This window comes from Gigantopelta aegis, chromosome 6 (assembly GCF_016097555.1).
Source record: "Gigantopelta aegis isolate Gae_Host chromosome 6, Gae_host_genome, whole genome shotgun sequence".
Taxonomy (NCBI): Eukaryota; Metazoa; Mollusca; class Gastropoda; order Neomphalida; family Peltospiridae; genus Gigantopelta; species Gigantopelta aegis.
This window is the reverse complement of record NC_054704.1, coordinates 14,452,578-14,467,968: the sequence shown is the minus strand read 5'-3', so window position 1 is coordinate 14,467,968 and position 15,391 is coordinate 14,452,578. Positions and strand designations below refer to the sequence as shown.

Sequence of the window (15,391 nt, the reverse complement as noted above, 5' to 3'; positions counted from 1 at the left end):
AAACGATCGTTGTTACCCCCTGTTGTGGAGCATTGGCTGGAACAAGAAATAGCCCAACGGAGATTGATCTTAGACTGTTCAAAGTTCAGTTTGTTTTCTTCAATGGCACCACTAGAGCACCATTGATCCACCAATTATCAGTCATTGGATGTCAAACATTTGGTAATTTTTACATAGTCTTAGAGAGGAAACCCGCAACATTTTTCCATAAGTTGCAAGGGATCTTTTATATGCACCATCACACAGACATGATAGCACATACCACGGCCTTTGATATACCAGTCATGGTATCCAGGAGTGATCACTCATCAAATGAGTGTTTCAGCACTGGGCTGTGTTCCGCCCATTCCTGCATGGAATCAAACAATGCGTTTCATGCGTATGTGTTTTTCATATATTACATGTACAGTACATGAGCTAATGTTAACAGTCCTTTAGCTTTTTGTTCCAATTCAAGACATTTGTAACAAAGATCTGTATAGATCTCCACTAAAATACAGTAACAGATTTTTAAAGTCAAACTAAGCAAATAACAGGGGCATTTTGTAGTAATGTCATGAAAAATATTTCACTAGCAATGCTGCATACATATTACATATGGACTCCGTTGAGTAAGGGAATCATTTTAAAATCAGAAATGAACATTCTTTAATTAGGCTTTATCCGTAAGCCGATTAATCATCTCAAATTACACATGATGTTAGAACCACTGACAGTTCGACCACCCCAGCTCCTGGTATTGGGTTACCTAATAACATCATCATCAGGAAGGAAGGAAGGAAGGAAGGAAGGAAGGAAGGAAGGAAGGAAGGAAAATGTTTTAATTAACGATGCACTCAACACATTTTATTTTGTTATATGGCGTCGAACATATGGTTAAGCACCACACAGATTTTGAGAGAGGAAAGCCGCTGTTGCCACTTCATGAGCAACTGTATAATACTTTATTTTCACGTGGAATTTATTTTCGCGTTTTTTGCATGTGAATGAAATTCGTGAAAATATATTCCACGCGAAAATAAACTTTTTATAAAGGCCGACAAAAAAAATAAAAATATGTAGTCTCATTCAACTATACCACGTTAGTTTCCGATGTACGAGGCTAATAGTAACAAAGCGGTGCTCCCTCCTGTCACGGAACAAACCACAAAACACAAAAGCTGTTTAAAACTTTAAATCAAGAACACAATTGTAAGTACATACATGATAATAAAACAATACTAACACTAAAAAGCTTTATGCTGTTTTCCTTCACATGTGCTAGCGATCAGTTCATCGGACAGAGTCTACACGTGTTCAACAACGCAAGTAAACATGCATTATCACAGTATATTAAAAATGTCGAAGTGAAAAAATCCAGACTGGGCTATGTTCAGATGTTTCACAATTTTATTTTTATTTTTGGCCTGTTAGCCAATCACAAACTGTTTTGAACTAGTATTCTGACGGCAATAAATATTGTTTCAATCAAACTTAAGTTACTGAGTAGCTTGTGCCTTCAAATTTCGTTTTGTTTGTTTTCGGTTTTTGTTTTTATAACAATTATTAACAATTATAAGGATTAAGAAAAACTGTACACGGTAAGCACCTTCTGTAAGCTTATTAACTTGTAAACAATAAAGTCTTGATTGGTTAAAGCAGGAAAACTATTGTTTTATGTGTATAGCACTCGTGTGTACATGTAGGATCAGTTTACAGATTAGCGTAACAACCGGCAAAACTAAGTTCCATTTTTAAAACAAAATTATTATCTGTACTTCGTTTTTTTATTGATAGGGTTTGGGAGATTCGCGAAAATAAATGTTTGCGAACTGACCCATTTTCATTAAATCGCGAAAATTTATTCCCGCGAAAATAAAGTATTCTACAGTACTCTTTTCACTTAACACAAGGGATCTTTTATATGCACCATCCCACAGACAGGATAACACATACTACGGCCTTTGATATACCAGTCGTAGTGAACTGGCTGGAGCGAGAAATAGCCCAATGGGTCTACTGACGGGGATCGATCCCAGACTGACCACGCATCAAGCGAACGTTTTACCACTATCATCAGTTGGAGGTAATTTGTAATGGTTATTCTTACTAAAAATCTGATAATTTTTAATAATAAAAATAACAACAAACAGTTGACATATATCAGTGTTTTTTCTGTCACAAATTTTCCATTTTATTGGCTCTACAAATGTGTCACCAATAAAACTAAATTTTTAGCAGTAAAACCACCGATGTATGTCAGCAAATTGGAAAACACAGCAGGCTTATCCCCAAGTTAAAAGATTAACCAAGACCTAAGAATGCCTATAAATGCAGACAATCTTAAAGCAGCACCCTCGCGAATCTGTCCCTCTGGTCTCCATCACGTTAGGGCAGAGCATAGCCCAGTGGTAAAGCGTCCGCTTGATGTGCAGTCGGTCTGGGATCGATCCCAGTCAGTGAGCCCATTGGGCTATTTCTCACTCCAGCCAGTGCACAACTACTGGTATATCAAGGGCCATGGTATGTGTTATCCTGTCTGCGGGATGGTGCATATAAAAGATCCCTTGCTGCTAATCGAAAAGAGTAACCCATGAAGTGGCGACAGCAGGTTTCCTCTCTTAATATCTGTGGTCCTTAACCATGTCTGACGCCATATAACCGTAAATAATATGTGTTCAGTGCGTCGTTAAATGAAACATTTCCTTCCTTCCGTCCATCACGTTAGATACAGTTTAAAAGGCAAGTCTTGTTTCTAATGAGATGACAGCGATTCTTACTATTGTTATGCCCACTGGCAATATGATCAAAGATTAAACTTGACAATCAGCGATTGTTACCACCACAATCCCGTCTCGCGAGGCCCCATGACCGCTAACATCGTGAATTATTAAATAATGTCCTAATACTATACATACTGTATCAGTGTAATTAACACAGTCTCCACAATACGGTACTGTACTCCAAAAACAGGCAGTACACCCAACAATACATGATGAATTCCACTCACTTCAGGGATGTGTGTGTACTCTAGTATATAATGTCCTAATATCGCACACACCACATCAGTGTAATTAACAGTCTCCACAATACAGTACTGTATTTTAAAATGGGCTGTACACCCAACAATACATGATGAATTCCACTCACTTCAGGGATGTGTGTGTACTCTAGTATATAATGTCCTAATATCGCACACACACCACATCAGTGTAATTAACAGTCTCCACAATACAGTACTGTATTTACTCTAAAATGGGCTGTACACCCAACAATACATGATGAATTCCACTCACTTCAGGGATGTGTGTGTACTCTAGTATATAATGTCCTAATATCGCACACACCGCATCAGTGTAATTAACAGTCTCCACAATACAGTACTGTATTTTAAAATGGGCTGTACACCCAACAATACATGATGAATTCCACTCACTTCAGGGATGTGTCTACTCTAGTATATAATGTCCTAATACTGCACACACCGCATCAGTGTAATTAACAGTCTCCACAATACAGTACTGTATTTTAAAATGGGCTGTACACCCAACAATACATGATGAATTCCACTCACTTCAGGGATGTGTGTGTACTCTAGTATATAATGTCTTAATATCGCACACACCACATCAGTGTAATTAACAGTCTCCACAATACAGTACTGTATTTTAAAATGGGCTGTACACCCAACAATACATGATGAATTCCACTCACTTCAGGGATGTGTGTGTACTCTAGTATATAATGTCTTAATATCGCACACACCGCATCAGTGTAATTAACAGTCTCCACAATACAGTACTGTATTTTAAAATGGGCTGTACACCCAACAATACATGATGAATTCCACTCACTTCAGGGATGTGTGTGTACTCTAGTATATAATGTCCTAATATCGCACACACCGCATCAGTGTAATTAACAGTCTCCACAATACAGTACTGTATTTTAAAATGGGCTGTACACCCAACAATACATGATGAATTCCACTCACTTCAGGGATGTGTCTACTCTAGTATATAATGTCCTAATACTGCACACACCGCATCAGTGTAATTAACAGTCTCCACAATACAGTACTGTATTTTAAAATGGGCTGTACACCCAACAATACATGATGAATTCCACTCACTTCAGGGATGTGTCTACTCTAGTATATAATGTCCTAATACTGCACACACCGCATCAGTGTAATTAACAGTCTCCACAATACAGTACTGTATTTTAAAATGGGCTGTACACCCAACAATACATGATGAATTCCACTCACTTCAGGGATGTGTCTACTCTAGTATATAATGTCCTAATACTGCACACACCGCATCAGTGTAATTAACAGTCTCCACAATACAGTACTGTATTTTAAAATGGGCTGTACACCCAACAATACATGATGAATTCCACTCACTTAAGGGATGTGTCTACTCTAGTAAATGTGCTTAGCTCAAAAATAAAGAAGGGGGAGAAAAATCGTTTTTGCTGTAATCTATTTGTCTCAGACATTTCTTGCAGAAATACTTCATTTTAGTCAATACTTTTTAATCAACACTGTGAACAGGCTTGGATTTTTCATGCGGCAGAGATACTTTAAGTCAAAAGCGATCGACAGCATTTTACGATCGTTAGAGAACGACAGGGAAGTTTGAAAGATAAGTGTAAAATTCTGCACACACACAACTCTGGGGGCCGACAAAATGTAGGGAGGTAAGTTTGAAATGTAGAAATCAAATTTATAAGTAAAAATATTAGATTACAAGCTATTAAAATATATTCAAAAGTAATATAACATAAACATTTTGTCAAGAGATGTTGGGGTTTTGTTACAACATGAAGTAAAACTACACTAATATAGATAAACAGTTTATTTTGGTAGGGCTTTGCATACTGAAGATAAATTACTAAAATAAACTGTACAAACTTCTCTCTCACAAACCAGGAACAACTAACCATTAACACCTATACTGGCTGACAGGCCAGACAGTCAAGATTATGACCATGACATCATGACCTTAGGTGGCCTCTATTGACAAGTTAGTTTGTATTATATATTAGACAATCTTAATAGAGATGGATGCTCTAGCTAAATTCACTGTAAAGTAATATTCATAACCTCTACATTTTACATTAATTTTAACCATGTGAAACCTCCATCACGCTAGTGCTCCTGATTTGTGAGAACCAATATATGGCCACCCTGCTGTATAGGCATCTTTTAAACATTGTGTATTTGCTGATGTTTTACATTAATTTTAACCAAGTGAAACCACCACCAAGATCTCCTGATTTGTGAAAACCAATATATGGTCATCGTGCAGTACAGGGGTCTTTCAAACATTGTGTATTTGCTGATGGTCATTTTGCCGGTGGTCAGACAGAAATTGTGGGGGCTAATAAGTGAGGGATTAGCCAGGTCAAGTATAATCTGTCATACAAACTAATCCCCGGTGATATCACAGCCTGACACAGCAGTAAGATAAACATAATGTATCAACACAGACATTCACGTCCTGCCATGCCAACTCTTGCTGGTGTCTCTCCTAACTACTTCACGGGGGAGAGAGACATAGCCCAATGGTAAAGCACTCGTTTGATATGCAGTTGGTCTAGGATCGATCCTCATTGGTGGAACCAAGGCTGTGGTATACGGGATGGTGCTTATAGAAACAATCCACTGCTATTAATGGAAAAACATAGTTGGTTTCCGTTACCAAATGTTTGACATCCAATTGCTGATGAGTACTAAATCAATGTGCTCTAGTGGTGTTATTAAACAAAACATGGTCATGAAAAATTATACAAATTTTGAGCCCTAGATTGTCTGGAATGCAGAAGCAGTGGTGGTTCATGTGGTCACAGTTGTGGAGTGTGGTGAGGTGGTGTAATGCAGCGATGGTAGTAGAGGTGGAGTAGTGTGTGGTGTTGAGTCATGATGGAGTGCTAGTAGTAGCAGGTGCAAAAGCTGTGGTAGCTGGTATGATGTCATGGTGATAAAGTATGACAAGGATGGTGGGACTGGGTATGGTAACGATGGTGTCACTTCTGAGGTGCTATGGCTGGGATACAGTGTGCCATGATCATTATATGATGTTTTACTTGGTCTAGAGATTGACATATAAAACATGTTTCCATCATAGGCTACGACTTCTGATCAGGGATGGTGCATATAAAAGATCTCTTGCTGCTAAATCAAAAAGTGTATAGCTCATGGAAAGGCAGCAGCATGTTTCCTCTCTGCTGTCATTAATCATATACCTATAGATACAAATCTGCTGAGTATGTCTTTAAATAAAACATTTCCTTCCTTCTTTCCTTCTGGTCAGTAACACTGGCTAATGCACCTGCTCAAAGAGAGGACAGCATACACTATAGCCAGTTGTGTAGCACTAGCTGGAATGGGAGATCATTTAATGGGCCCAACAAGAGGGACTCATCCTGTTATCAAACACACTAACTGCCTCAGAATCATTGTATAAAGTTGTACATCATGTTTTGTTCTCACATGACAGCAACAACACTCTAGATATATTCAATATTTATATAATTTTTATTGTACAAACTCATCAATATAGATTAAACAATAGACAGAATACTACTGGGCACATGACTAGCTCCAGCATTCTGAATAAATAATGCTAGAAAATGTACAGTACCACAGTGGATAGCATTGTCTACAAAATGATAATACTACTCCCTAGGCATTATGGTAAACATAAAAAAAAAAATTTCATGCTTACCATGCCATGTTTTTACACGTATGTTTATCATTGTAACAATTCACATTTTCAATAATTAATAATATAGTTGTGACATTCACCCTCTGGTAGAGATCGTGTAAAATTAATGTCCTGGATGCAGTTCAGGGACAGGTACCAATGACAACAGCCTTTGAAGAACTCACAACAATGTAACAATTAAAACACACAGATAAAACTGATGTATTTTTGTAACATTACTGGTGATAAATTATTCAACTGTACAACAATAGGGCTTATTTTTAGGTGAATTAGAACAACTTATTCTTTCTACAAGTAGTAATAATTCCTTCTCTAGAACTGATTCTAGTACAATAGTATATGTCATTTTCAGAAGAACTAGACAACTGATTCTAGTACAATTGTATGTCATTTTTAGAAGAACTAGATAACTGATTCTAGTACAAATAGTATATGTCATTTTTAGAAGAACTAGACAACTCATTCTAGTATAGTAAAAGATGTTATTTTCAGAAAAACCAGACAACTCATTCTAGTACAGTAATAGATGTTATTTTCAGAAAGACTAGACCATTGATGCTAGTACAACTTATTTTGTGTACAGTAGTAGTTTATCTCTCTGCAAAATGTCCTTGCACATTAGTAGTTGATATTCTTAATGGACAACTCATTCTTAAAGCAACTATTCAGTACATCCAGACAACTTGCTATTTGTATATCAGATTATTGTCAATCTATATCTAGACTCTATGCTGGAGAAGAAACCCACTGACATGTTAGTAGCAAGGTATGTTTATATATGTATTCCTACAAATAGGAGAGATCTCACCAACTGGATTTGTTGGAAGGCGTTCAACTTAGATTTTAACAAAATAAAACTAATAGGTAAATAAATTTAAGACATTGTTTATATTGATAACAATAAGGTTTTGTAGATGAATTTGGTAAACAAAAACAGTCACATTTTAACTGATATTTTGGAGTTAATATTTCACTAGCCATCTGGCATTGTGCGATTGACTGTTTACTAGCCCAATGGTAAAATCACAGTAGCCATCAGCATCGGACTACCATATTCTAGAAGACATGCACAACTTAAAATTCATTCAAAGCACTAATTTCTTACATGGAATACCAAAATTAAAAGTTGCAAACTTCAAAAGATAATGAGTGACAAATCCCAAGCAAATATATTGCACTGAGTTAACAAATATATCTCACATAACCTAACAATCAGTTAGTTACGGAGGGAAAAAATCATGTGAACCAACTTCAGGATGATACAAGTTTTAAAATGGTGTCATTGTGTTACTTCATGAAACAGCATATACTTCAGCAGGTCAGCTTGAACTCCCATTTGCTCATGTATTGTTTTGGTCCTTGCAATGGTTTTGTCATTCCAATTACTACAGAAATCGGTCTCACTTTCACGATCGTTCTTGTTTCTTTGTCCATTGAAAAGTGGTCTCCTTGTGCCATACACTAGATGCTGGGCCCATGACTGACAAACAACACAGCTAGATGAAATTCATCTTAATAAGAGATCAATCAATAATTGGAGTATTCTCCTAGACATAATTATCGATGCCTCATAAACAGCGGTTATATGAAGAAAATGCTCAGTTTATAGCTAACAGTATTTAATGATAGCTGGAGAAAATGAAAAGCAATCTATAACAAAAAATCCTCATTATTTGTAATTTCCTACATAGCATGGGGTTGGCATAATGGACACGAACATGTTACATGTTTGTATACACTCAGACACTGCAAGGAATACATACTGAAATGCCGCACACCAGAATTTATTAGCCTTTTGTCATTTTCAGAAATTGCGCATTTTCTTAAAGAAGGATTAAAAATTTGGTAATTTATGCAGAATTCTATTACCAAAAAACATTTTGTCACCAGTCTGTATAAATATTGGTAATTTTCTAAAATAGTTTACTAAAAGCGTGAACCTGGTTACATGTTCATCTATTTTTAAAAGAAAAACCTTCTCTACTTCCATTTTTATTTTCTATCTTTCGACCATCTATCAGCCCCGATCCACGAGTGCTCCTAACAAAACAATATAAATGTTTTCAATCTCTTTCTGGATCATTAATTCCCCTTAGGAAATGATACCGCATTTTCAGTGAAAAATGTCAATAAGAAGCCAAAGAATGACCTTCCTAAGAAGCCCAATTGAAACGGAGCATTTCCTTTCTTGGATGACAATGAAAAATGGGTGTTGTTGATTGGGATGCTCTAAATGATGTCACAGCAGACACGGGCATTTTTTCCCCTATCTCCAATGATAATGAAAAATTGTGAATGTTAATTGGGATGATTTTCTTCATGACACACAAGACAAGGGAAAAAGAAAAGAAATTGCAGTCCAATAACGATGATGATGACTCACGCTGCCAGGTTGTGTTCTGTTCTTCAACTGGGACCAGTGTCTGACCGCGAAAACGCGAGACGAGAACTTTACCGTGAATATCGCTGTCAGCGTGCGGTGCTGATCGATGGCATGGTTCCATTACTCCGCCAGTGCCAACCAACTCAACCAAGTATGGTGTAACTATCATTCAATGACATGCCCAGGAAGGGAAGGGCGACTTCACGTTCCTAAATTTCAAAGGACGTGTCACGTGATTTAATTTTCTTTGCACAGTCGGTCCAATTCAAAAACATCACTGCGTAAATATTCTTTGGGGTAGCCCAATCATTAAGGCACACAGTATGTAAAAGTTAATCATCTGGATTTTCACATAAGTGTTTACTAAACTAATTGATAGCAGTACTTCTAACAATACTGTGTGATGTACACAAAATGAATGAATAAATTTACTTCATCACTAATAAACACAAATTCTCAAGTAACAAATGTCAGCATATTTTCATAGCATATGGTATGTGGTATATTAGGCACAAAAGGGCTGTTTCTACATTTAAAGCAGAATCAATTGTGGTTAAAAAACATACTGGGTGGAATTCCAAGTATGAAATATGAACATCTGTACCAGAAAAAAACAGTTAATTATTTCCTAATTATTAGTGTCTCATACATTCATGTTACCTAACGGAGATAGCAAGTGTAAGCCTTGAGCTAAATTGCATGACCAAACAAATTAAACAATTATTCACCGACCATTATTTTTGGCTAAATATAAGCATGATTAACCCTAAATTATAGAGTTGAATTATAAATGAAGCACTTTTGGTAAAATATTTATAAATACCAGACCTATGCCAATGGAAAATGCACACACACATGCAACATCAAATCCATTTATAAAGACTTCATCCACTGTAAACTCCAGAACGACTTGGCATTACAAATAAAGCACTAAGCCTCAATCCACTTTTTAAAAACAGTCCATCCATTTCCAGTCCCAAAACTACTAGGCATTACAAATTCAGCACTAATTATGAAACAAATGTCTTGCAAAGGGCAATTACACCCATTGCAGAAAAACCTACAAACTGCCATGACAAAGTTGGCCAACTTTCTGTTCTGACTACTTCTACGACTGTCCAGTTGTTAGTCTGAGACTCTTACAAGTCAATTCTCTTCGTATACAACTCCTACGACCCATTAGTTGTTAATCATATGTTGGGAGTTGGGGAAATTACACTGCAACTGTCAAGTTGGCCAACTTATTCATGACAGTTGACTGCCTGACCCTAGCATTTCTTGAACACAGATGAAAACTACGATGAAGAAATAGCCTTCCAGTGACCTTGTTGATCTGAGGGGTTCAACAGATCCCTCTCTATAGTTCTCATCTCTCAGGCTCTGAAATCATAGAGATCTGCTTTTACGGTGTTTACTTCCTACATACATTGTGTAAAGTCAGACTTACCTTAAGTGTCTCATAGAGACGTATAATATTGGGATGGCGCAACTGCCCGAGAATTCTCGCCTCCCTATGGAGGTTCTGTTTCAGGTACTCCTCCTTGATTTTCCGTGTGTCGATTATTTTCACAGCAACCTATGAATATTCAAACAAGACAAGTTTTATTTCAATATCGTGAATTGATTTTTTTTCAATTTTTTTATTTTGACAGCAACTTTGGAATATGCAAAAAAGATAAATATATTTTAAAAACCGTATTCCAATTAATTTGTTTTCTTTAATTCTATTATTTTGATGGCAACTTTGAAATTTACTAACAAGAAATATTATTTCGAAAGTCCTATTACATTAAATTTCTTTTACTTTAATTCAAAATAAAACCCAATAAAGCATAAACACTGCCTATTACTATTAGTTAGGTAGAATGACTAAAACAAGAGGTGTCACAAAATGAATTATTATCAGTCATATTTAAAACAATATGTACAATACATAAACACTTACAGCTGTATGTAAAACAGAAAATAAAATCAGTAATTTAAAATTTAAAAGAGAAAAAATTACAACAATTTAAAACAGCACACAACATAATGGTTACCAATTTCCATCTCATATCTGCTGCTTATAAATTCTATAAATATACAAGTATCTTAGATGAGACTGGATTTCCGTAGTCTCAACCTCACATGCAAATACCATGGCATGCTGACTGCATCATATCACTGCTGGGGCAGTACGTAGCTCAGTGGTAAAGTGTTTGCTTGATGCATGGTCGGTCCAGGATCAATCCCCGTCGGTGGAGCCATTGGGCTATTTCTCATTCCAACCAGTGCTCCACAACTGGTGTAACAAAGGCTGTGGTATGTACTATCCTGTCTGTGGGATGGTGCATATAAAATCGAAATGCTGCTAATCGAAAAGAGTAGCCCATGAAGTAGCGACAGCGGGTTTCCTCTCTTAATGTCTGTGTGGTCCGTAACCATATGTCTGATGCCATATAACCGTAAATAAGATGTGTTGAGTGCATCGTTAAATAAAACATTTCCTTCCATATCACTGTTGGCTACATACATCTCATACTACTACAATGTTAAACTACCTTTTTAAAATGACACTCCAAATCCAATCTGTAAGGAAAATATTTAAGCCAACAGTTTCTCATCTCTGTAACAACCAAGGTGGGTGTGGGGCTGGGTTTGTTTGTTTTTGTTTTTTGTTGTTATTTTTGTTTCTGTTTGGTTGTTTTTTTGTTTTGAGAGGGTGTGAGATTATAGTGGAATATCAGTAACTTACCCTAGATTTGCCAGCTTCCAACATTATTGTCAAAACCAAAGAGTAGACATTTTGGCATTATTCTAGTTTTGACATTTCCATTCAATATATACATTGTATAAATTTCTTTGTACCATAGATGTTCAATGCAATAGGTCATAGCACTAAACCATCAGTGGCATTGCACATTCCAACCATGTTCGATGATTAGTACATCAAGTGTCATGGTATGTGTCGAAGTGTATTTCCTATAGTTGTTTTTAATGCTGGCTTGCAGCATGTGAGACATTACATATTAATAATAATATTATGGCTTTCAGAATAGAATGACTTATTATCTTTATCCAACACAGAAACGCATGACTGCAAGATAAAACTCTTTGTCATAACTCACAATTATCACTATGTCTATTATCTACTCTATTAGATAAAAATATGTTGTTGTTTTACGTTCTTGAGAATTATGCCAATGTATCCACTATGTAAATCATTAAAGATAACCTAAAGTGAAGTGTCTGCTGCAGTTTATTCTACTTGTAAAAGCCATTTTGAATTTAGTTTGAATATTAAGACTAATGATAAAATAGTAAAACTTTTAGGAGGAAAGTTAAGGTTTGTTTTGTTTAACGACACGACTAGAAGAGCACATTGATTTATTAACCATCAGTTATTGGATGTCAAACATTTTGGTAATTCTGACAGTCTTAGAGAGGAAACCTGCTACATTTTCCCATTAGTAGCAAGTGATCTTTTATATGAACCATCCCACAGACAGGCTAACACATACCATGGCCTTTGACGTACGGCTGGAATGAGAAATAGCCCAATGGGCTTACTCACCTAGACCAACCACACATCAGGCAAGTGTTTTATGCACCTTTTAGGAGGAATTATGACATTTCAATTTCTGGTGCACATAGAAAGATTTTGTTAGTATTTTCAATTATAGTAACTGTCATATGAAATGATTGCAGTCTGACACTAAACACTATATTATGTGCATGTCTTTCAAGTTAGAATATGTTAGGTTTCAAATTAAGGGGAGCTACTTTAAGTGTAGTCAAACATTACAGAAAATAATAAAATGCGGCCTTTTAAGGCAGGTGCTTGCTTAATGCAGGTTAATCTGTGCCATTTTAGGGAATTGGTAAAATATTAAAGTGGCCTTTAAAATCAGGTACATGTAGGTGTTTAATGTTTCCTCACAATCAGGACAGCACATGCCAAAACATTAAAGAACTCAACCTGGCTGCAGATCTGTAGAAGCTATCTTAGCACTATGATATCATAAAACAGTCATTGGCTATGACATCATCACAACAGTAGCCACAGCCTATGATGGGTTTTACAATATGATAGCATTCAGATGGCCCCGTTTTACAAAGCTATTTTAGCACTAAGATCACCTAATACCTATGCACTTAAGGTGATCTTAGCAGTAAGATTGCTTCGTAGAATGTGGCCCAGGAGTATTGAGGAGGGTGGTTTCGTCTACATATTCCTTTAAAAAAATGGATTTTCCAGGTCTCTAAATTGTGAAAGACCTTTTTTTTTCATTTGGCGACCGAAATATTTCATACTATTTATATAAAAATATCAGTAGGCACCATCTGGCTCCTAGATTGAATAAAATTAACATAGAGGGCTGTCTTCATTATGTGACAACTTGCCTTACATTTCTGTCTTTTTGATATATTACTTCTTTTAATAATAAAGTGCATTAAAGTTTTATATGAGTACATAAAATATTGATGTGCTTTGGGGTTGTTGTTTTATTACTTTTACCAACATGGTAACCAATATCAGGAGATTCAAGAGTGTACCTTTCTGGTTTCCCATTAAAAAACACATTTTGTAATTCATATTTCTACAATTCAAGGAAGGTAAATGACCAATTTCAAATCATCAAAGTGCCCATGACTTTACTATCTGATAAAATATGCAGTATATACATGTACATGACAAATGTGATGTTGCAATACATATTATGGGGAATCTCTTTTTGAAATGGATTCATGTGTCATTTTTATAGACCTTTCACACCATGAGCTGGAACTGAAACATTTGATCCTGTTTTGACAACAGCCTGACAGTGATGACTTGGGTGTAAAATGTCAGCCATGATAAGACTATCTGCGATGCCAATGACGAGCCCATAGCCAAGTGTGCCCATTTAGCTATTTGAGGGTATTATACACAATCCCATCTACAGTGACCACTGCATGTCCCTCGATACCAGATACAGCCACATCGGTGGCGTCTTCCTGACAACAAACACGTTTAATAAGATTAATGGATTTCCCCTGTCTGACACACAAATAGTGTGAAACCTTATGACAAATGAACTTCTCCGTCCCCAGACAAACAAACTGTAGGGTAGGCAATAAGCTCTCGGCTCACGGTGAAACTTTAAACGACACTGGATCACGATGATCATGATGATGGTCCGAGATAACATTTTCCAATCCACTCTTCCCTGTCCATCTTCATGGAAATTTTAAATGACACTGGATGATGATGAAGATGATGATGATGATGATGATTATGATGTCCCAAGATGACATTTTCCTATCCACTCTTCCCTGTTCATGATCATGGAAACTAAATTACATTGGATAATGATGGTGATGATGATGATGTCCCAAGATGACATTTTCCTATCCACTCTTCCCTGTTCATGATCATGGAAACTAAATGACACTGGATAATGATGATGATGATGATGATGATGATAATGATGATGATGATGGCCCGAGATGACATTTTCCAATCCACTCTTCCCTGTTCATCTTCATGGTATTTCAATAAGCTCTCGGCTCATGGTAAAACTTTAAATGACACTGGATGATGATGATGATGATGATGATGATGATGATGATGGCCCAAGATGAAGTTTTTCTGTCCACTTTTCCCTGTTCACGATCATGGAAACTTTAAATGACATTGGATGATGATGATAATGATGATGATGATGATGGCCCGAGATGAAGTTTTTCTGTCCACTTTTCCCTGTTCATCATCACAGTATTAAGGTAGTCAGAAGAATCACATTATCCACATGGCAACAATTTAAAAGTGGGACCACATAACTGGAAATCGATACTTTCAAAGGCGAGTGGACACTGACTACTGCTCGGTTCATAATGATTTGTTACCCTGTCACAGAAAGCAATATTAAAATGTCATGTTTCCTTGACGAATGCAAGTCAAGAGGCCCCGAGACTTCCATGTGGTCATCCAACCAGCTGTAGTGTTTGCTAAAAACCACCCACAGTTTACAAGTCAGGCATATGTTGAGGGCTAACAACCAGTACTAGCCACTGGTCATAGTCCTTTATTCCCACCCACCCACCCATAACCCCCCCCCCACCCACCCACCCCCACCACCCACCCATTATTTCTAGTCATAGTTTTGCCAAAAACACATTTTAACTTTTTTTTTTTAATTTGAAAAATCTTAAACCAATATAGCAAATTTTTTTCTTTAATCAAATTATATAGCTTTACATCACTCCAAACACATTTATATTAGAAAAGAAGAAACAAACTTGAATCATGGACCACTCATTTTCTAAAACACTG

At 36.5% G+C, this 15,391-nt stretch overlaps 1 protein-coding gene across 2 annotated transcripts in view; it reads right to left on the bottom strand.

The window, feature by feature from the left end:
- The window catches only part of LOC121375294 (serine/threonine-protein kinase par-1-like), a 297,248-nt gene that overhangs the window by 271,598 nt on the left and 10,259 nt on the right, over positions 1-15,391 (bottom strand). For both annotated transcript variants that reach the window (XM_041502673.1, XM_041502674.1), the window contains one exon: positions 10,544-10,672. In XM_041502673.1, coding sequence (XP_041358607.1) covers positions 10,544-10,672 — 129 coding nt within the window. The remainder of the gene's footprint in view (positions 1-10,543; positions 10,673-15,391) is intronic.